The sequence below is a fragment of the Passer domesticus genome, chromosome Z (assembly GCF_036417665.1).
Source record: "Passer domesticus isolate bPasDom1 chromosome Z, bPasDom1.hap1, whole genome shotgun sequence".
Taxonomy (NCBI): domain Eukaryota; kingdom Metazoa; phylum Chordata; class Aves; order Passeriformes; family Passeridae; genus Passer; species Passer domesticus.
In genome coordinates, this window is record NC_087512.1 from 44,814,715 (window position 1) to 44,836,116 (window position 21,402).

At 42.0% G+C, this 21,402-nt stretch overlaps 1 protein-coding gene and 2 long non-coding RNA genes across 17 annotated transcripts in view; 1 reads left to right on the forward strand and 2 right to left on the reverse strand.

The window, feature by feature from the left end:
- The window catches only part of PSD3 (pleckstrin and Sec7 domain containing 3), a 115,011-nt gene that overhangs the window by 73,700 nt on the left and 19,909 nt on the right, over positions 1 to 21,402 (forward strand). For all 15 annotated transcript variants that reach the window (XM_064403707.1, XM_064403710.1, XM_064403705.1 and 12 more), the window contains 4 exons: positions 5,087 to 5,130; positions 12,551 to 12,744; positions 15,073 to 15,143; positions 21,022 to 21,179. In XM_064403707.1, the coding sequence (XP_064259777.1) occupies positions 5,087 to 5,130; positions 12,551 to 12,744; positions 15,073 to 15,143; positions 21,022 to 21,179 (467 nt within the window). The remainder of the gene's footprint in view (positions 1 to 5,086; positions 5,131 to 12,550; positions 12,745 to 15,072; positions 15,144 to 21,021; positions 21,180 to 21,402) is intronic.
- On the reverse strand, positions 708 to 4,750 carry LOC135291010 (uncharacterized). Its single transcript, XR_010353878.1, has 3 exons — positions 4,635 to 4,750; positions 2,856 to 2,949; positions 708 to 2,169 (listed from the first exon to the last, which is right to left on the reverse strand). It is a non-coding gene; the product is annotated as an uncharacterized LOC135291010 (long non-coding RNA).
- LOC135289855 (uncharacterized) lies at positions 5,141 to 19,947 on the reverse strand. The gene is made up of 3 exons (XR_010352591.1): positions 19,898 to 19,947; positions 16,374 to 16,437; positions 5,141 to 11,893 (listed from the first exon to the last, which is right to left on the reverse strand). It is a non-coding gene; the product is annotated as an uncharacterized LOC135289855 (long non-coding RNA).

Consider the following 21,402-nt stretch of genomic DNA (forward strand, 5'->3'; position numbering starts at 1 on the left):
AGTTAAAACAAGGAAGTGCCTATGATTTCGCCTACTGTTCTGCTTCAGCAGTCAGTTTCTTTTATTCTGCCTTCAAAATTGCATTTGTTTCTCCAAGGAGTTTATAGCCATGCAGAGCCTGAGGTGTGATGTACCTAGAGATCAACATTTATCATAAAGGGGAAAGTTGTAAGCTGTAAGGAGTAGGTCTTTGTGTTCTGGGTAATAGGGGTAAAAAGTCAAAACATTGAAGTCAGACACTGCTGAGTAGTTGATATCTGGGGATTTGGATCCTGTTCAGAGTAGCCTTGGGTGACAAAAGGGATAGAAAGTCTTTCCACTTTGTGACTGGTATCAGTCCAGCTTGGAAGATGACACCTATGCAATATTCATTCTATCATTCACTGCTCTGGTTCAACCTCCTGTTTTCTGGCTTATGCAGCAAATCTGCCAAACACTTCCCAGGCCAGCAGGTAGGAAGTAGTGATTGTTGTCAATCTGTAAGATTGCTTGAATTTAGAGCTTTTTTTCTTTTTTTTTTTTTTGCTTTTTTTATTTCCCAGAGAGAAAATATGAGTTAATAAAACTTGTCCTTGCAGCTAGCTAAGTACAGTGAGAGTCATGACCATGCCGTAATCTCTGATGAGCTTTATTGCAATCTGGTGAAGCATTTGAGTGCTTGTCTCCAAGTTTGTTTGATTTATTCATACTCTGGAGAAATGTCTATTGAAAAGAGCTACTCTCTGAATCAGGGCCTTGGGGAATAACCATGAGGTAAATCAGGGAGCCGGTGCTGTGCTGTACACATACGGTTCTTGTTGCAAAACGTGGCAGGAAGAAATTTTGCTTCTCTGGAACATGTGAGAGCCCAGGTAGACATCAGGAAAATGTTAAAGTAGAAATTGTTTTGGAGAAGTGACATAAAGCAGTTCTGAAAGGCTGGTGAGTCTAGGAGCATGTGCTCAGCCTTGCCAGCAGTCTCTGCCAAAGAGGTGAGTTGTGGGACAGGCATGAGAACTCATGTATTTGCATCCCTGGAGAGGTCTGCTTGCTGAGGTCTCAGTAAACATGCCTGGTAGACACACAGAACATGGACAGGTTCACAGAAAACAGCTGCCCAGGCTGTACATACTCTCTACAGTTTCCTTTCTGTTTTGTAAATACCAGAAACATCTGTTTGGTGGTCTGTGGGGGGCACCATGTCCTTGGTCAGATGCGTGCTGTATGACTGGGTTGGTGTCTGTTACTCCCTAAAGAAGGAAGATGATGTCTGGCTCATTAGTAAAGGTTGGGGGAAACATAGCTCTCTTTTCACAAGGCAAAAGCCTTGGGCATTTGTTATCCCTGCGCTAATCTGGCCTGCTGCCTTTGTGTGTTCTGCTCTTTGGCTGCAATGATCCCTCGAGACGTGCTTAGCAGTGAAATCTCATAAAAACCTGCACAGAGCAGGCGTTAATTTTCAGAGGTTTTGACCCAGTCTTGCTGGCATTTGGGCCAGAGAGTGACAAATGTTTCCTCAAGCCAGGTTTTTGCTGTTTCTGAAACACATTGAGCTAGATGAGGAAGAAAATATTATTTCTGAAAAACTGGGGAGGCAGCTGGAGGAAGTATGCAGCCTCTTCACTTTGTATTTGGAGTAATTTTCTGGCTCAAAATGTAAGAGTATATTTTAGTCTTAGCAGGAAGGAAAGAATAAGTCAAAGAATAAGACAGGGGCTTTGACCAAATCATGTAAGAAATGCTTGGTGACCAGTGCAGTATTAGCATTGGTTTGTGTACAAAAATGGAGTTGTGTATAATTCTGCTGAACTGGCAGGAAAAATCTTAACTCTTTTGCTTTCTTTCTGCAGAGTGGTCTTAAAATCTCTTGATAGCTTTCACCTGAAAATTAGCAAGTGCCTACAAATTGCCAGAAATGCCTATCCATTCATGTTTAGCTGTCTGCCTTTGGTTCAGAGCACCTATATACTTTAGAGAACATAGGTTCTGTAGAAATAGTGAAAACTCCAGACTTGGAAATTCTTCATCATATTTCTCTGAATGGCACAGTGAAGCTCAAGTTAGTGGAAAGGACCTCTCTTGGCTAGCTCAGTGTCGGTAGGATGAGGCATGAGTATTCTTCGTGTTCATATCTGTTGTACTGCTTTGAGAAACTTACTTTCTTGGAATACTGTGACCAAGAGTTGCTGCCTGTGAAACATCAGTGTAAGGTGAATTATACCATAATGTTTGACCTGCTTATGTATGGTTCAGTTAAGCCAGATTTCTACAGAGCTGAATATTAAAGATCTTCAAATAAGACTTCCAGATTCAAAAAGGAGCCAGTGGATGACAGGATGAAGAGTGGGATACGCTTATGGTATTGCTCATGCAAATTCAGCTGTGGCATACGCACAAGACTAATTCCAACTCTTCAGTTTCCAAATTATTTTTGGTTTGGGTCAACATTAAGGCTATCTAAATGTTACTGTTTCTGTTGAGCATCATGTCATAGCTATTATAGTATGTGATTTTCAGGCTTGTTCATACTTGATGTGCTACTTTTTGCTAATCATGTGCATCAACAGTTCTTCTACACGTTAACATATTTTGAGGCTGTGTAGGAGTTATGTGCCAGAGGGAGTAAATCTAGCTATGCATATAAGGTGAATTACAAATGCAGATTATACATGTGAGAATCAGGGACATTCCATACCAAAATACTTCACTTGAGTTAAGTGACCTATTTGAAGAACTCCATTAGCTTGGTTGTACCAGGCGTTTATCCATTGTATATATCAGCTCATGGAGGGCTGAATTAAGACATACTTATCCAACTGATATATGTACTTTCTCTCAAAAAAAAAAAAAATCCATTCCAGCTGTCTGATACTCACCCAGTCTTAAGTCAGGTTTCAGACTCTTTTCTTTGAAGGCTTGTATCCAAAACAGAGCTGTTGCCTTTGGTGTCAAACCTACTGGGCACCTTTCCTATGAATTGAAAGAGGAGTGGTGTTAGTGGACAGCAGTCCATGCCATCTTCAAGCACAAAAGTTGCTTAACACTCATTTTCTGGTTTGCACTTAGAAATTGAACATGTTTATGTTTGGGTGTGTGACTGGGAAAGCATTCAGGTGTCTGTGAGACTCAGGGACTTTGGATAGCTATTCTGGTAAATTTTCACAGATTGGCCAGTATGGTAAAATCTTGAAGTCCCCATTAAAGTCATTGACCAAAAGGTCTCTTTGAGTGTCAGGAATTAGACTGAACCTCAAATATCAAGGCCATGGTCTTGTGGCTTTTGCAAACTGCAAGTAAAATTCAGGTTCATTACCACCTGAGGAGCTAGAGTGTACCTAAGTCTATTAGAAGCAGTGAGACGTATCCCACAATCCTGGGGGAATTGGCTGGTGTAGTTGTAAGCCACTCTCTATGGTATTTGTAAAGTCACTGTAGTCATGAATTCACCATTTTATTGATGAAGTCCCAGGTGATGGGCAGAAGGGAAACGTGGTATCCATCTTTTAAAAGGGTAGAAAGGAAAACCCTGGCAACCAGGGACCTCCCAGCCTCACCACCTGCCTGGGAATATTATGGAGCAGATCCTCTTAGGAGCTGTGCTCTGGCACATGGAGAACAGGGAGATGATTCAAGACAGGCAGCACAGCTTCTCCAAGGGCAAGTCCTGCCTGACCAACCCAGTGGCCTTGAATGATGGAGTGATCATGTTAGTGAACAAGGCAAGGGCTACAAATGTCGTTTATCTGAACTTCTGTAAAGCCTTAGACAGAGTTCCTCACAACATGCCTGTCTCGTTATTGCAGAGCGAGGGGTTTTATGCATGGCCTGTTAGATGGATAAGAAAGTGGTTGGATGGTCACATCCAGAAGGTAGTGCTCAATGGTGCAGTGTTCTGATAGACATCAGTGTCAAGTGGTGTCCCTCAGGGGTTCATACAAGGATCAGTACTATTTAATGTCTTCTTTAATGACATGGATGAAGGGAACAGATGCACCCTCAGGAAATCTGCAGGTGACACCCAGCTGAAGGATGAGATGGCATCCAGAGCGACCTGGACAAGCTAGAAAAGTGGGTACATGGGAATCTCAAGAGGTTTAACAAGACCAAGTTCAGGATGCTGCACCAGGGTCAGAGCAACCCTTGCTATCAGCACAGGCTGGGGATGAGCAGATGGAGAGCAGCCCTGGAGAGAAGGACTTGGGGTGCTGGTGGCTGGGAGACCGGGCATGACCCAGCCATGGGCACTCCCAGCCCAGAAAGCCAAACGTGTCCTGGGCTGCATCCAAAGCAGCGTGGGCAGCAGGGGAGGGAGGGGATTCTGCCCCTCTGCTCTGCTGAGAGCCCACCTGGAACCCTGCACTCAGCTCTGGGATCCCAGCCCAGGAAGGACATGGAGCTGTTGGAGTGAGTCCAGAACAGGAACACCAAGATGATTAGGTGGATGGACCACATTTCCTATGAAGACAGGTTGAGAGAATTGGTTTTTTTCAGCCTGGAAAAGAGAAGGCGTAAAGGTGACCTAATTGTGGCCTTCCAGTCCCTGAAGGCAGACTACAAGTAGGTTTTGCAAGTGCATATGAAGAAAGGACAAGTGGCAATGACTTCAAATTGAAAGAGAATAGGTTTAGACTATATGTTAGGAAGAAATTCTTTACTGTGAGAGTGGTGAGCACTGGAACAGGTTGCCCATAGAAGCTGTAGATGCCCATTCCTGGAAGTGTTCAAGGATAGGCTGGATGGGGCTCTAAGCAACCTGGCCTAGTGAAAGGTGTTTCTGCCCATGGAAGGAGTTGCCAGGGGTGGAACTAGATGGTCTCTAAGCTCCATTCCATGGCTGTTTCATGATTCTGTGTTCTTAAAAAGGCACAAACCACAAATCCCAAAGAACTGCTTGAGAAAATGATTGTTACCTAAAACACACATTCAGTATTTTTTTCTTAGGTGGAATTTCTGCTGAAGATTCTCACATTATCGTTAGGAGATACAGGACTTTCTTGATCAGAGACTGCTTGCTTGCTGATATTAGCTGAGTGTTTTTACTCAGCATATTAATGTATATGTAGGAGGAGTCAAACAATAATTCCATCTCATTTCTCTCTCTTTGCAGGCTCTCTACAATTCAATCAAGAATGAGAAGTTGGAATGGGCAGTGTAAGTATACTTCTGTTGTAGAAATTAGAAGTTTAACAGTAGTACGTGTGTAGTAATCTGTTTATATGTCCTATGTCACCGTCTGTGTGGGCTCCAAAACCTGTAGAGGATAGTCAGCGTACATAATGAGTTTGCTTTTTTGCTAATGAATGACCTGGCAATACAGCTGATCTGTTTCTCTAGCAAGGGGAGTTGCTAATGATAGGAACCAACTGCATTTGTAAGGAAAGAGGACATTTCATTTAGTAGGAAACTACAGCCTGAAAAGAGAGAAATTAAATCCTCTGTTGTTCTGTGGTTGCATAAATAAAACAGAAGTTGACGTCTCCCTTTATCTTTCTGTTCATTGTGTCAGAACTGCTGAATAGAAACACACTTCTTGGATTGAATTTCCTGCTGTTGGTTTATTGTCTTGGTTTGTCTCCTGATTAAGTATGGATAACTTGACAACAGCCTAATGTGAAAGATGATAAATGGACAAAGTCTGATATCACTCCCTCCAAACTTTAGTTGCTTTTGACAGGCTAACACTTGTTAACTAGGTAAATGCTGCAGACAAGAAAAAACTTCAGTTTCTGATTGTGTTAAACTGACATTTCTCTGTGCTTAGGTTTTATGTGGTCTGGTTATGCTGGGAAAGGGCAGAAGTGTCTACTTTTGATTTTGCCACTTGCAGAGCAGTGGATTTTGGTATAAAATAGGAAAATGACGTCTTATATATATTTCAGCTATACAGGGGTATTTCCCTCCATGTATACCTGAAACCTCACCTTCTTGGGAACAATGTCTGGAATGGATGCTCCTACACCTCTTGTGCTAGAACTTCTAGCAACTGCCATAGGTCTTGCAGGCCCAGTGGCTTTTGATCTTCATTGTTTTAAGTTCATGATCTGCAAACAAATTTCTTGTTAGGGTGTGCAGCCCCACAAAGGCGGCTGGTTCCAAGTGGGATTCTGTCCCACTTAGAAATGTGTTAGGTGGTGTCAGAGTAGTAAAGAAGATATGCTTTTAATGGGACTCAGCAAGAAGTGCCATCTCTGATGAGCATTAAAAGTCTTGGTGGGAGACATTTTCACAGACTGTGTCTTGGACCTGGAACACGCTGCATGAATCTTACATGTCACACCAAAGCTGTTTGCCAGACACTGTCACAGGTACTTTAGAACCAGCAGAATCCATTATGTGACTTTCTCAATGTCAGAATTTTCCTCCAGCTCTTGCCAAGAAACTATACCGTGTCTAATACACTTGGGCAGCCTCCAGGTGGCAACTGGCTCTGCTCCTGTGAACCTCAGTCAAGGTGATTTATGAGATCTTGCTGCTGTATAGGTGGTAACTGCTTTGGCATTTACATAGTCTAGTCCGAGTCCTTTGTTTGGGGGAAAATTCCAAGCAGGCTGGAAGGGTGATAATTCCGACTCTTTCTTAAATAAGGCTTTGGGTGGATATTATATATATATATATATATATATATATACATACAGGAGAAAGCTCAAAGATGCCAATTGTTGACTCCAATCTGAGACTGACACGTAGTTAGGACTGATGTTACAATTCATTTCCATGATGAAAAACAAAGCTCATTCTGGACATAGTCAGTACCTTTAGAGCTGAGAGTACTGGCTGGAAGAGGAAGTGTGAAGATGTTTCTCTTCGTTTTTATAGATATGTGTGGTTGGTGTAAAGTAATAACCCCAAGAAGCCCTGGGGCTGCCTGCGTTTGAGGGAGGAGGCACATATATCTCTTGCTCTACTGCAGAGAAAGCTGAATGGGAAGGAAACATGGTCAGTTTTGTTCTGGTGGGACCAAAAAAAATCCTGTCTCCCCTCCAAAGATTATGTCTTTTCTTCCCTGATGCACTTGGCAGGGTAAGAAAAGGGAGGTAAGGCAAAGGTGAAGATAGGACTCCAAACCCCAGTATAAGCTCTCCTGCAGTGCTGGCATTTTGAAGGAATGCCTTTCCTACAGACAGAAATCCTTTGAGGGTCTAAGACGCTCATTAGCTAAGCGAAGGTTTAAGAGCTGCTCTGGAAGTACATTATTTAGTGGATTAGTGGCAATGAGTAAGTCCATAGGCAGGAAAGGGTAATAGTGTAACATAAGATGGGGAAGGACAGCTATCCAATCCTTATCGTACTAGTTGTGAGCTAGGTGTTTGCAGTTTGCAGTACGTTTCCAGTAGAATTATATGTCTGATCCAAAGCCCACACAAAGAAAAGGCTACTATTGACTTCAACTTTGTAATCATGGAAGTGACACCTTAATCAGCAGATGTTCTCCAGAGACTTTCAGTAGGAGTGTTCCTTTATCCTTTTTGAACAGGAAAGCATGAGCACAGCTCTGAAGAGAGAATTGCATTACAGTTCTTCTTCTGCAGTAGTGCCTGGTTCAAGTTCTCCACAAAGTTAAAAGTGAATCACATACCATAATCTGTAAAATAAAGAGATCTGACCTGGAATTTACACTGAACTGGTGAATGTGGGATCCTGAAACTACACTTCTGCTTCACACTGCAAACCCTGAAGGTGTGAACTGTTCTTCATGTCTGTTGTGGATGGCCTTAAATTTGAAACAAGGGAAATTTGACATCAACCTTTGAAAGGTTTTCTATTAAACTAAGGCACAGGTTTGCCTGGATAAAGTACAGAAGTGCTTTCATTAGAGGTTTTTGTGAACTGGTTCTTCTGTCTGGAATGGGTTAGGAAGAGGAGATCCAGCCATAGGGACAAAGAGCCTGGCCTCCTAACATCCCTTCATTGTCTATAATACTACATTGTCAGCTTTAAGCCGAAAATGAGAAATCCATTTGATTACAAAGGTGCCAGAGCTAAATATGTTTTATTTGCATTATGTCTGCATGGAAATGTCATGGTGGTCATTATTGTTTTCCTTTGTTTGTAATACTGTGTCTGTTTACTGTTGAAAGTAATAGGAATAAAAAAATCACCATCTTGAAATAGGTGATCTAGAATTAATATATGAACTCCCAAAGCACTGCTTACAACATTGCTAAAGCCAAATGGCTGCATTTGAGTGCAAAATCCTCCTCTCAGCAGAACAGTGTAGTTTTCAGGAGAATCACTTGGTTTTTTAACTAGCCAGTGATATACTTCTCTAACCAGAGAAGTTTACAGGGACATGGTGTATTCTTTTTTTGTTTATCTGGACTACACTGATAAATTATCTCCTTTCAGCCAAAACAAAACAGGTAATTCAGATAGTGATGGTGAGAAAGAGATGCTGCCAAATCAAACTGTGATGCTGAGATCAGGGTAGTTATAAAGACATCTGTGCTGAAGTTCACCTTTTTCTAGATCAAACTGAGAAATCTCCCCCTATTATAATTAACTTTTGTCTCCCAAGTTCTAGGATGTTTCATGTTTGCAACTTCTTGATTGGTTTGCGGGCGGGGTCACGTATTCAACCTGGTTCCCTTTCTTCCTCCTCACACTGGGAAAGATGCCAAAACTTCTCTCAAGCCAGTTTCCTAATACAGATGCTGTTAGTTTCATGGATGCATGTTACAAACCTGAATTTTTTTTTCAGTTCAGCAATATTTAAATAGATGAACTCAGCCTTCTTCTGTGTCATATAAGGTTGCTATTTGAACAAATGCAGAGATGGAGCAGTTTTAAAAATGAAGGGCTTGACCACATCGTTCCAGATCAGTGATTTCAGAATTTTCTGAGGCAGAGCCTCAAATCAGACCATAGATTGCACAGAAATAATTTTGTTACTGAGAGAATCAGATGATGCTTTTCTCCCAGAAGACAGAAATGGGACTTTCTTGCATAGGATCATCTTGGGAGAGGCAGAAAATGCTTTTCTTCACCAAAATGGCAACATCTGGATTTTTCTTTTTTTCACATCTATGTGTTTAAGAATAAGGGGCAAACTTTTTCTAGTTGTCAGTTATCTGTATTTGGGAAGGAAGACATTGCTGTTTCAATGCTGTGACTGCAAGTGATAGCACAAGCTTGTCCTGGGTTTGGTGTGCTGGTTTTCATGGGCAGCCAGAGGGCAGGGAATGATTTTCCTGTGCTGATCAGGGTCAGAAATTCTCATAAGACTTCTGCAAGCCTAATTGAACCTTCATGATGATGTTTTGCCTACTGAAAAGTGTTTTGGACCCATTGTGCATTTTTTTCCCCTAAAGGCGTAAGTATTATGTTACTTCTTGTATGAAATGGAAAAGAGGGGCAGTGGTCCTGCCCTTCAAAAAGACCTGAGCTAATGCCTGTGTGACAGCATGTCCACGACTCTGAACATACCTGCACAGAGGTCGCCACTGACTCTTACCCACATCACTGGAGGCCTTCACACTGGGGATGTTGCAGCGCATGGATGATCTGTGAGAGCCATCTGAGGATGGGCAGGTAGTCACACTCCCCACAGTTTAGGGTTTCAAACAAAGATCAGTTTTCAGGTTTATGTATCCAGAGGCTCCCCTGAATTTTTTGCAGTTCTTTCTTGCAAAAATACCCTAAAGGCTTGTTAGAAGTAAGCTCAGATTGTTAAATCCCTGATAAACAGTATTTGTGACCTATCTATTCAGCTAGCTTTGGAAGATACCTGCAGGAAAGCTAATACCTGAACTTTTTTTGCTACTTTGACATTCCTCCAAATCATCTTGCTTTCTTCTTATGTTTGACCACTGAAGTAACATGGAGTATTTGAGCAAATGAGTCTCAGATCCCCTGGTTTTCATCCATTTCTTCCTTGTAATGAGTCCTTCCTGCCTTTTTGTCTCCATTGCCTCTTGCAGATTGATTTGTGCATCTTTCCGTCATGCATCTTGTCAGAGCACTCAGCTCTCAGAAATGTGTGAAGCTTCTGAGTTTCAAAGAAGTCCCATTTTCATGATAGAACAAAAGACCAGTTAAAGGTTTGTTCACTGCTGACGGCAGTTGTAGCAGCAGATGCTATTTCGTCCTTTCTACCATGTCCAGAGGAATTCCTGTTTTAAGAGCTGCCCTAGAAGTGCTCAGTTTAAGAGCACTGCCCCCAGCTCTTACTAGTGTCCAGGATCCCCCCCAGGGTTGCTCATCACACCACTGTTGGCTGCTTGGTTAAGGGCACTAGTATATTCCCACAGGACAATTGATCAGTATACAATAGTTCATTCCAATTGCTCCAAAGGAGATAGCTTATTCCAAGAAAGTGTTAAGCCTTTACTGCAGTTGGTCTCTGCTGACAAGGAGAAATCTGCTGTGTCCTTGGCTGAAATCCCAGAATTCACAAGGCATTTCTGTGTGACAAATCAGCCTGTGTGCTTATGCCCTTTGAGAGATTTTACTCTGGATTAAGTGCCTCAGACTCCTGTTGAGAGAATTTGCTTCTGGAATGGACATGTATCTAAGAAACACATAACACACAGTGGTTCAGACTTAGCAGCAACTAGCAAGTAGAGGCGTGTAGGGTGGGGACAAACAAAATTGTCAGAAATGCCTACACCTTTTCAACTTGGAGAGGGCTTCAACTAAAGCATACTTTAATGAGTCCTTATTGCTTTGACTAATAAAAAAAATTTGTAGAACTTTCTGTGCTAGAGTGGGAAAGCAAACATCAGTAGACTAAAGATGCAAAGACTGCTCTTCCTTGCAGGAATCAGGTCTTGAAGTAAAAGTTTTGTTCCTCTTAATTAGGAGACCTTGCAAGACAATGTCATGAAGGTATGGTGCACCTCCTGACTATATTTCTATAATTTATATGAGATGACCAAAGTTGAATGCTTGGGAACATTCCCTGCTGCTACAGAGCTCACTAATACAGCCCCCATGTTTCCAGATTTGCTTTCCTTGTTGTCAAACCAGTCTCTTAGTCTTTTACCTCCTTAGACTAAGTTATTCTCCCAAACACCATTTCATAGAGTCACAGAATAATTTAGATTGGCATCATCTAGTTTGGAAAAGACTTCCAAGATCTTCAAGTGGAATCTCTGACTGAACATCACCTTTTCAACTAGGCTATGGCACCAAGTACCATATCTATTTGTTTCTGGAACACTTGCAGGGATGGTGACTCTACCATCTCCTTGGGAAGTTTGTTCCAATGCTTAACCACCCTTCAGTGATAAAATTTCTCCTGATGCTCAACCTGAACCTCCCCAAGCACAGCTTGAGGCTATGTCCTCTCATCATTCACTGATTGCCTGGGGAAAAAAGGCCAACCCCCACCTGGTTACACCCTCCTTTCAGGCAGTTGTAGAGGGTGATAATCAGCCTCCTTTGCAGCAGAACTGAGGATAAGATAGATTTATTGCTGTAGCCTGTAGTTCTTGGAGGACATTTTTTTGAATGGTCATTCCCATCAGCAGCCGTGGTAGCAGTGTATTCCTAAAGGGAGCTTCCAGATTGATATGTGCCTTGCTAATCATCACTTAATACATGCCTTTGAACATACAGATGTGTTTGGAAGATCTGCTTGAGCTTGCTCTGCCAGTCACCTGGGTCCAGTGAGATGCATCAAGTTGAGGTCCACCCCCAGTGGGTTAGCAGTATTAGCCATCATTATGCTCAAATGATTTTTTTCTTTATTTTTAAATCAGATGCTGGTCTCAGGAGGTGTTGCTACCACAATTTTCCAATCACAGCCTTCATACTCCCTGACACGCCTTTCCTAGTCACCTGGACGGGAATGTATGTGGATTTCAAAGGATGAAGGGTTGCTCTGTAATATGGCCTGTTCTCTGAAAACTGTTGTCCTACTCTTGTGATGGACACGCTTTACTTTCTGGGTTACCAAGTCCTTTTTAACCTTTGCCTGTGACAAGAAAAAAGGCATTTGTTAGTCAGGCAGTGCTTGTGACTTGCATTGTTGTCCCCAAGAGCTCTGTGGAATACATTGCCCCAATAAGTAACACTTTCAGCAGCATTTTATTTCCAAAGTAAAGATGACCTGTTTCACCTAGTGTGGTTTTTATTTTTAAATTACTAATTTTTTGTTAGTCTGCAGAGGAAAATAAAGAAAAATAGGTACAGTTTGTGTTTCATATGCTAAGTTAAGGGGTAAGCCACAGTGATCTGTAGTATTCTAATTCTTTTTGTCTACATATGAGCTCATGAAGAAGTTGGGGATTTTTCAGCTGAACCCAGCAGGCAAATATTTCCCATTTTGGTACTCAAATACATGAATTAAAAGTAGGAAATGTTGGAGGACACAGAACACTCTTGCATTCTAATCTTTCAAAACAATAATGGAAACTTGGGCTTTCTGAAAATCTGTGTCCTGTGCTGGTGAAGTAGGTGAACTGAAGCTTTGCTATAATATGTCTATATTTTGATATATTTTTAGATTTCTCCCTAAATATGGCCCCCTGTAAAGAGAGAGGTATATTTTGACAAGGAGCATTCAAAAATTGCTAAAATGAAACTTTGCTGATCAGTCCATCCTTCATGCTTGATTTCACTGCTTTTTAAGGGATGAAGAAGAGAAAAAAAAATCTCACTCGGATGGTGCAGATGAAAAGGATAACGGGAACCAGACAAAGGCTGTCAGTCGAATTGGCAATTCAAATAACCCATTCCTGGACATCCCTCATGACCCCAATGCTGCTGTGTATAAAACTGGATTTCTGGCTCGGAAAATCCATGCAGATATGGATGGAAAGAAAAGTGAGTAATTTTTCAATCCTAATGTGTTATTTTCTTGTTATGTCTTCACAATGCCACTTGCAAATGAGCCCATGTACTTTTCAAGGCTAATAGTGCTGCTTCATTAGGGGAAATAGCAGCAATAACAGGCAAGACAACAACTGAATTATCACACTCTCACTATTAGGCCAGAATTTACAATGCTCAGTCCGATTTGTAACAGCTCTAATGCATAAGAAGTAATGTGATGCAGCAAAGCCATGTGAATTTTTGGGCTAAAAGGAAATTAATATAGTGGTTTACAGATAAAAATAATTTCAAGTAAATTACAGTAGATGTTCTGCAGTAATTTGATAATTCTTCTTTTCCTTATGTGACACTGGATTGTTCTGGATCTCCCCTCCTCTCTGGATCTGTCTTTAAAGAAAGACTGTTCTTTACCTCTGTTTAGAAGATACTGTTCCCTTCCATACTTACCCTGCCTTGGGTCACATATCCAGTGAAGGGTGGCAGCTTTTGGCACCAGCCAGCTTTTTATATACCGTTCGTCCCTGCCCCTTTCTTGTACTAATCCTGCTCTGTCTCTTACTTACTTTAATTATCTTCTTCCCTTCTTATCCTACTGCTGTTTGTGATGCACTAATTATCAAGGGCCTGTGATGCATCTGAGTGTGTTTTGTTATTTGTATATCTTCGTTTCTTGTCTATAGATCTTGGAAAAAGCTGAGCTTAGTCAGAGCATTTGTGTTTTCCCCGGTAACTGTTGATGATTGCCTACTCATGATTCACATTGGTGGGCTAAGTCCCGAAGACAAAGTCTGCCTTCATGATGGGTTTCCAGTGACAGCCAGTCTCTCCTAGGCTAAGTTCTTTGGTATTCACATGTTTTGCTAATCTATTTTAGGAGGTACAATTGGAGGTCATATTTTCAAGATGGAAGCTAACAGCTGGACAACTGGATTGAGACAGAGGTGTCAAAATCAGGCTGACCTAATTCTTTATGATGACTGAATACTCCAAATAGGCTTGTCTTTATTAAACATCCTCTTATTCAGCCTTAATAAGTAATTGTATCTAGTTGCCTATATTAAATTATTTCTTTAATTATAAATACCAGAATTGCTCATTATTTAGCACACTGGACACTGGCATTCTGGAGATAACTCTTTTATGAGTAATGTAATTAGGGCCTTGTTTTCAGAAGTTCCTGTACAATTTAAAGATCTGCGGTTCTCAAAAAAGTTGCATTCTGGCTTTCCAGGTGCTAACAAAACTTTGTTTGTTTGTTAGTTAGACCTTTTCATATTTCATTTTCTAATGGAGTCCTTGCAGAACAGAGATTAGCTTGTGTGGGATTTCTAATGAAGTGATATGCTAGAATGCTCATCTGTATTTTCTCAGGAACCTAGTTTCAAGGGCTAAAGCACTTAGACACTTAGAGGAGAAGGATGTAACAGTGGCCAGTGGCTGGAAACTGAACTGAACAAATGCCAATTAGAAGTAAGGCCTGTTTTGCAAGATGAGAATGATTAACCTGGGACAAGGGACTTGTAACCTCTTCATCTTCACTTTCTGTCTTCAGATCAGAATAGGATGCCTTTCTGAGTGTCATTCTTTAGTTGTATGTGTATTAATTTCGGTATAGTGTCAGTGATGCACTGTATGAATACTGGTCAGCAGTGTGTGCTTGTTGGGGAGTGAGCTTAGATGTAGGCTTCTGGTCTCTGGTGTTGTGACTGTACAGCCTCTGCCTAATTCTCTCCCTCTGTCGCACCTGAATTTCAGACTGGATCCTTCAGCCTTTGTGTTGAATTTACTTCCCCCTGCCCCACCACTGTTGTCTCTAGGAATTTATGGGCTAGATATGTTGTCCCTGTTCTTCAACCTCTAACTGACTTTGGCTTTCTTGTGGGGTTGGGTGTTTTATGTATGATTTTGGTTGGCACCCTTCTCCTTTCTCAATGTCACCTTGGGCATGCAGCAGCAGTAAAGGGGAAGGATGCTCTGGGGAGACACTGCTTTCTGTGTAGTATCCCCCTCAGATGTAGTTGTGTAGGGGCAATGTCTGCCTGTCTTCAAGAGCATAAAGACTGGATCTCTGTGGCTCTCTGTGGCCTCCTTTCTGCATTGCTGCCGTTCCTTCCTGATCCAGTCCAGGGCTGTCATTAGGGTTGTTGTATTGCTTTCTCTCATAGCAGGTGCATGCAGGCACTGTGCTATGTTGCATTGTCCTTTGAGAAAGATAGTTTGAAGGAGGTTTAACACAGGGCTAATGTAGCTCTCCTGTAGCATATACGAAGTGTAAAAATGGATCTGATTTAAATGGGTTTTCATTTGTTTTCTTTCCAGCTCCCCGGGGAAAACGAGGCTGGAAAACCTTTTATGCTGTGCTGAAGGGAACAGTCCTGTACTTGCAGAAGGTAGGGGAAATCGCTGTCTTTTGAAAACTAATTAAAGAGGGATAAAGCAGCATGCATCCTCTCCACTCTCTCAGCGACCTCCAGGCTCCTTTCCCTCCGATGCACAGCATGGCTGATCTTCCTTCCCCCACCCTATTAACACACACATTCAGACATTAATCCTCTCATTGATACCCTTTTCCTTTTCACAATTTCAAGTTCAGCTCCCCTGCCACATCCACATGTGCACCCTGTAAGTTCCAGCAGTATGCTACTGCTGTCTCACACGGCTGAAAAAACCAGCCAGCTTCACCAGGAAAGACAGTGTCACCTCTCTGTGTCATGCATGCATTCCTCTAGGCTGCTTTTAACTTTGCATTTCATATGTATGACTTCCCCTTCTGTAAAGTTGTCCTCCTTTCCCACCTTTTCATAGTACACTTTTCTGCAGTGCCTGCAAGACCAGCTGCAAAACAATTGAACAACAGCTTGGCTTTGGTAGGAAGCTGCAGCTTCTGTTCCTTTGCGAAATTGAAGGATAAAAGGATACTTTTTTCCCCACAAAGCAAGAAAGGACTGGTTTCTAACAAAATGTGCTTCCTGACAAAAAAGTGTCTAAAAAAAAAGTCAGATGAAACCCTTTGAGCCTTTTGTTGCAAGCTTAAATATATTATAGTCATTTTTAACTACACTGTTAGAACATAAAATGTAACATATGAGTGAGAACTGTCAAAATCAAATACATGGCAGAAACTAAGTAGGTTGTTAAGGCTTTTTGCCCTCCAATGTAGATGAAATATTCATGGAATAGATGCAGCTTGTCCAGACTGCCCTATATTGCAGAAGTATGCTTCTTTGAAAGCTGTTTTACATTTTCACACAAAAACTGATAGTTTTGTAACTATCAGGAGTGCAAGTACATACTGCTATTTCCTCATCCCCTGCTGTGGCTTTCTGAAGTTGTTGCTTTCAATAGTCTCTTGAGAAGAAAGAGTGATTTGAATCGGATTATTATAGCATGAGGTTTACAAGGTGAATGCTCGGGATGCAGTACCTTTGTGAGGGGGCTGGAATCCTGAAACAGACAAAAAAAAATCTGTGGTCACAGTAGAAGATTTGGGCTGAAAGCTGGGTGTGATACACTCAGAGCCAGTGCAAGAGACTAAAATCAAGTCCACTGAAGCCCAAGTCCTTTTGCTGGGAGCACATTCAGGTATTACTAAAATGCCTTCATGGCAAGCTTGTACTTACCCTTTTATGACCAAAGTGGATTCATCTGCTTCAGTTTCTGAAATAAGTAATCTTCAGTGTTTACCTGAAAGAAATGCATGGTTCTCTGAGAAATGAGAAGATTCCTTTTTTGTAATACAATATTTAATTCCTTATTTGATATTCAAGGGAAAGAACTGAGTATACTGTCTATTTTAGCACCTTAATTAAATATTTTTATGAGTATTGCTGGCATATTAGTTTAAAATGCTTTCCGTGTAATAAAATGTAGAGATGTTGATGTAGCATGCAAATTTTCCTACAGAATGCTGCCCTTCCCCCTGTTACCCTCCATGCTTTCAGGAACAGGGAGTAATTTCACATATGACTGCATCTTTGCAGAATGAAATACATTGTTGGAATTCTTGTTCTTCTTTGTTTGTTAGTTGTGTGTTTTACACTTCTCAGAGCACTTGAATTCAGTGGTTACAGGGCAGTACTCTGCAGAGCTGCATTTTCCCATTTGCATGGGAGCTATACATTGCATTGAAGCCGTCTTACTGTAGCATACTACCAAGCAAGGCTTTTGCTTTTGTGCTGTGAAAGATTGACAGAAGGGTGTGATGGGAGGTAACTCATTCCAAGAGTGGCGGGGCAGCTGTGAGCCTCCCCACAATGCCCCTGGCCACTGCTCGGCCACATGCTGCAGCTGTGAAAAAGCCTGTGATTTCAGCTTCGGAGGGTCCGCCAGAGCTTTCCTTCAGCCCTCAAATAAACTTTACTCTCTTAGGGTTGTAGTATCATAAAAGGTGAAGGTGCCAGAGTTAAAAAACACACAGCTAGGCCAAGTAGTTATAGTAAAGGTTGCTGAGCTACTGTTTCCTTCTGTAGGGACTGAAATTATTCTAATTTTAGGAAGTACTGAAGCATTTTAGAACAGTTTGATTTCTTTGCAGAAGTGCATAGTTCTGGAAATAATCCTGGCAGTAGTCCTGGTCAAAAGATTGCCTTCTCTCAGTTCACCTGAGTTCTCTCCTGATTATAGAGAAGGTGAAGCTGACATAGTGCAGTGGGCTGGGGTGCATTCACAAGCATGTCCTCTTTCTCTCATTCCCTATATACTGGTGGAGATGACATCTGTGGTGGTGGTTTCACTGCACTATTCAAGCAGGATGGAGAGAAATCTCACTGTACAGGTGCTGTATACACACAAACACATGTACAAACCTCTGCAGTATTGCTTTCTGTGTTCATCCGTAACTCAGTTCCCTCAAGACACTATTGTAATATAAATATTAATTTTTCATAGCAGCTGTGATTCCCCCAGTGGGCAGTGTGATCCCAATTCTGCTGTCTCTCTGTTTGCATTCCTGTTCTCTTTGTTTTGCAAAGGCCATGTATGAGAGTGTTTTGTAAATGGTGGTCACTTGAGATTTACTGAGGATTTTTCTGGACCACCATGTCTCCCTGCCCACCTTTTTTTTTCCCATTGGAATTATTCCAGTGCTAATTCCTGTGGTGTGTATTGTTTTCTTCTTAAATAAGTGATTTAGGAGAGATGGTTTCTAAATTAATGAGCACAGAGTGCACTGGAGGAGCTCAGTGGAAATGTGCACAATTAGCTAACTAAACATGCCTGCGCAATATTATATAAAATAAGAAGTTTGACTTGTTTAGGACATTGTCTGTGTCTCTGGGCATCCTCAGGCCGAGGTTTATTTCCTGCTCTCTGTTCATAGCAAGAGGAAATTGCAAAGTAGCAGCTTGACTGAATGTCTGTTCACTAGACTGACATGGGATGTGATGTGCATACACAAGAGAAGCTTATAAGGAGAGGACGTAAGGCTGACCTCGCTTCCTTGCTAGAAATTGCTTCTGGGCAAACAGTACACGACACAAACCTTCATGTTTTGTTTCGACTCTTCTGTGAGGTTTGCAACGTATTTGCTCTTTGATGTGGCACTTTATAATCTTGCAGGTTTCGGTATTTTTATATAAATTTTCTCAAATTTCCTCTGTTAAAAATGAAAAAAAAATAGAGACAGGCCAGACTGATGTAAAGTGTTTGGTGGTGAGAACTTTGGAAAGAGATTCTTGAAGCCATCTTATGCCGCTGCATGGAGATATGCATGCATGGTGCAGTGACTGATAAGAAAAGACAAATGTCATTCTCTTGTTTACCAAAAAATGTGTTTAGAAATATGCTGACTTTGGTTCATCAAGATGTGGGAAAGTCATTCTCCAGGAGTTTGAGAAAGATGTATTCAGCATGCCATTGCATTGTACACAGCGCTCCCATCAGCCTTCAGCTGACAGATAGATCACAGTTTCTTTCTGGCTTCATATATGTTTCTTGTCACTGTCTAGGTCTAACTTTAGAGAGCTGTCTTCCATTTCAGCTCAACCTGAACAGTGACACCAGCACATCATAGCACATGCTGTCCTTGACAGCTTAGGCAAAAATGGATGTTCCTACTCCCCTAGCATTCCTTACCAGTCAAAAAGAGTTGAAAGCCTTGGAGAAGGAATTTTGGCAGCACATTCATGTCCTTATAGCTTTCTCTGAGGCTGGCAAACTACGTGGAGACATTTCCGGTATGCTGATCAGTGCCTTTGAAGCTGGCAGAGTCCCAGCTGTCATGGTAGATTGCAGGCAACTGATCTGGTGGGATTAGCAAGGATTACCATGAATGCTTTCTGTTGGAAAGTAGCGCTTATCAGCCAGGACTGCTTCTGGGCCTGCCCAAATGTGGACTTCTTCTGAAACAGATTTAGTCTCCAGAGCAAGTTGTAGACATTGGTGCAGCTCACAGAGGAAGCTAGGAGGCAACAAGCTACGTGATGGCTGACCCTGTCTCTAGGCAGTAATACGAGGTAAGATACAGTATCGTATGTCTGAGGCCTGTCTAAGTTCATTTCCTGGCTCTGAGGTTTTCCCAGTCTTCCTGGACAATGGAGCCAGTCATTTTCCCCAAAACTACCACCAAATAAATCAGCTTGTTAACCCTTACAGGAAGGGGCTTGACCTGAGGCCTTGCCTCTTCCATCTTTAAGACAGTGTATGCCAGACTTCCTTGAAAAAGGTTTAAAGAAATGCCCTAAGTGGGCATAGGCAACATCCTTCAAGAAAGACAGATTCCTCCAAATCTTGCTGAGTCTCAAATTATGAAAGAGGAAGGACATTTGTCTTTACTCACTGCCAGCCCTTGTAAAACCCTTATATCACAGATCTTTAGGTTGGAGGCTGCCCTTTGATCACCTGTGCAGTAGTGCTATGCCTTTCTGCTGGGCCTGCCAGATCTGTTGTGGGTTGTGCCCTTGCCTAGCTCCAGATAGAGGTGGTGGTGTGGCAGGACTGCTGGATAGCTGCCTCTTCTCAGGTTAAGTGTCTGAGCAGCAGTGTGGGAAGTTGTGGGCCTAGCAGTATCTCCATCAAAAAGGAGGAGACATGACAGAGGAGAAAGATGTTTTCTCCCACCTTCCAAGGGGTGGTCACCACAGCTGGTGACTTCTTATCCACTGAGACTCAACGTGGAGAGTCCCAGTCCCAGCCCAGCCTCAGATACCTTTGGCAGTGTCACAGATTCTTCTGGCTGCAGTCCTGTTTGGTGTGCTGCCAGAGAAGTTGTGTAAATGAATTCATGCACATTAGCCAGTTCTTCTCTCAGGTGGGTGTCTCCCTGGATGTTGAAGCTATTGCTATCCCTGCACATACTCTGAGTCTTGCACTGTGTTTCCTGGTAAACCTTGTCTCATAAATTGTGTTCAAGTGCACGATCGATAGTTACCATGTCTGTAGGGAGTTATTTCACTGCTTTGCAGCTGTCACACTTGGTGCATATTCCAGGTGAGACTGATTTCTGTGATACACTAAGGGGGAGAAATGGAATCAATTACAGACTGCTTTGGACTGCCCTTCAGAAAAAAAGTGATGCAGCCTTGCTGGAAAATCACTTCTCTTTCAAAAAGCTCCTGGCTTTCCCAAGCTGTTTATAGTCATGTGGGCTTTGCATGGAACTTGTGGCTACCTTATGCCCTTGTCCATCTTCTGGCAGTCAGAAGATCAAAGACTGCTTCCAGGCTGATGCTTGCAAGACAAGAGTCCCTGTTTATGTCATCTGGTGTTAGGAGTGGTACTGTTAGCGTGTCAGAAACCCAGACAGAACTGTGCTTGCCATTCGTAGACCCTTGTCAGAGAGGCGTAAGGGAGTTTGCTGTAATTTTCTATGTGGACATGGTAACGAGGCTTCTGCAGTGTGTGAGGGCTTGCCTAGGAGCACCTACAAAGGTAATTGGTTGAGAAAAAGTAAAATCAGGCAGTAGAGGCTGAGAGCTTAAGTAGCTGAACAGTGGAGTTGGGGAGCTGATTATGAAGGATTCTTGAAATTAAGACAAGTAATCCACAGCTGTTGTCATAGTCAAATACTTCCTGCTTACATCTCTTCCTGTCAAGCAGATAGTAGAACTACTTCTCTCCCTTGGAAAGACATCAAAACAGAGAAAGAAAGAAGGAAAGAAAAAAAGAAAACATGTTAAAGGTAGTGGAAACCACAAGTCAGGTTGCACTTAGTTCATGTACTGTATTGCTATTTCTAAACTCTGGAATAAGGTTTTTTCCCTAGGCTAAGGAAAAAGGGATAGTACATGCAGAAATTGAATGCCATAAATTTCTCCCTGCTATCTCCTGCAGGATGAATATAAGCCAGAAAAGGCTTTGTCGGAGGAAGATCTGAAGAATGCGGTTAGTGTGCACCATGCGCTGGCATCCAAGGCAACAGACTATGAGAAGAAACCCAATGTCCTCAAGCTTAAAACAGCAGATTGGAGAGTCCTGCTTTTCCAAGCCCAGTAAGTGCTCTCCTTGTGCCACTCATTGAGGAAAGAAAGCAGTGCTGAAGGAGGAATAAATTCCTTCCTGGACAGGTTAAAACAGAGGTTTAAGAGGTTCAATCTCTTTATTTGATCAGAAACAAGATTAAGTAGTGATGTGATTAGAGTGCACAAGTAGTGCATGAGAAGGAAACATCAGGTTTTAAGAGGCTTTTTAATCTAGCTGAGAGAGGCATAACAA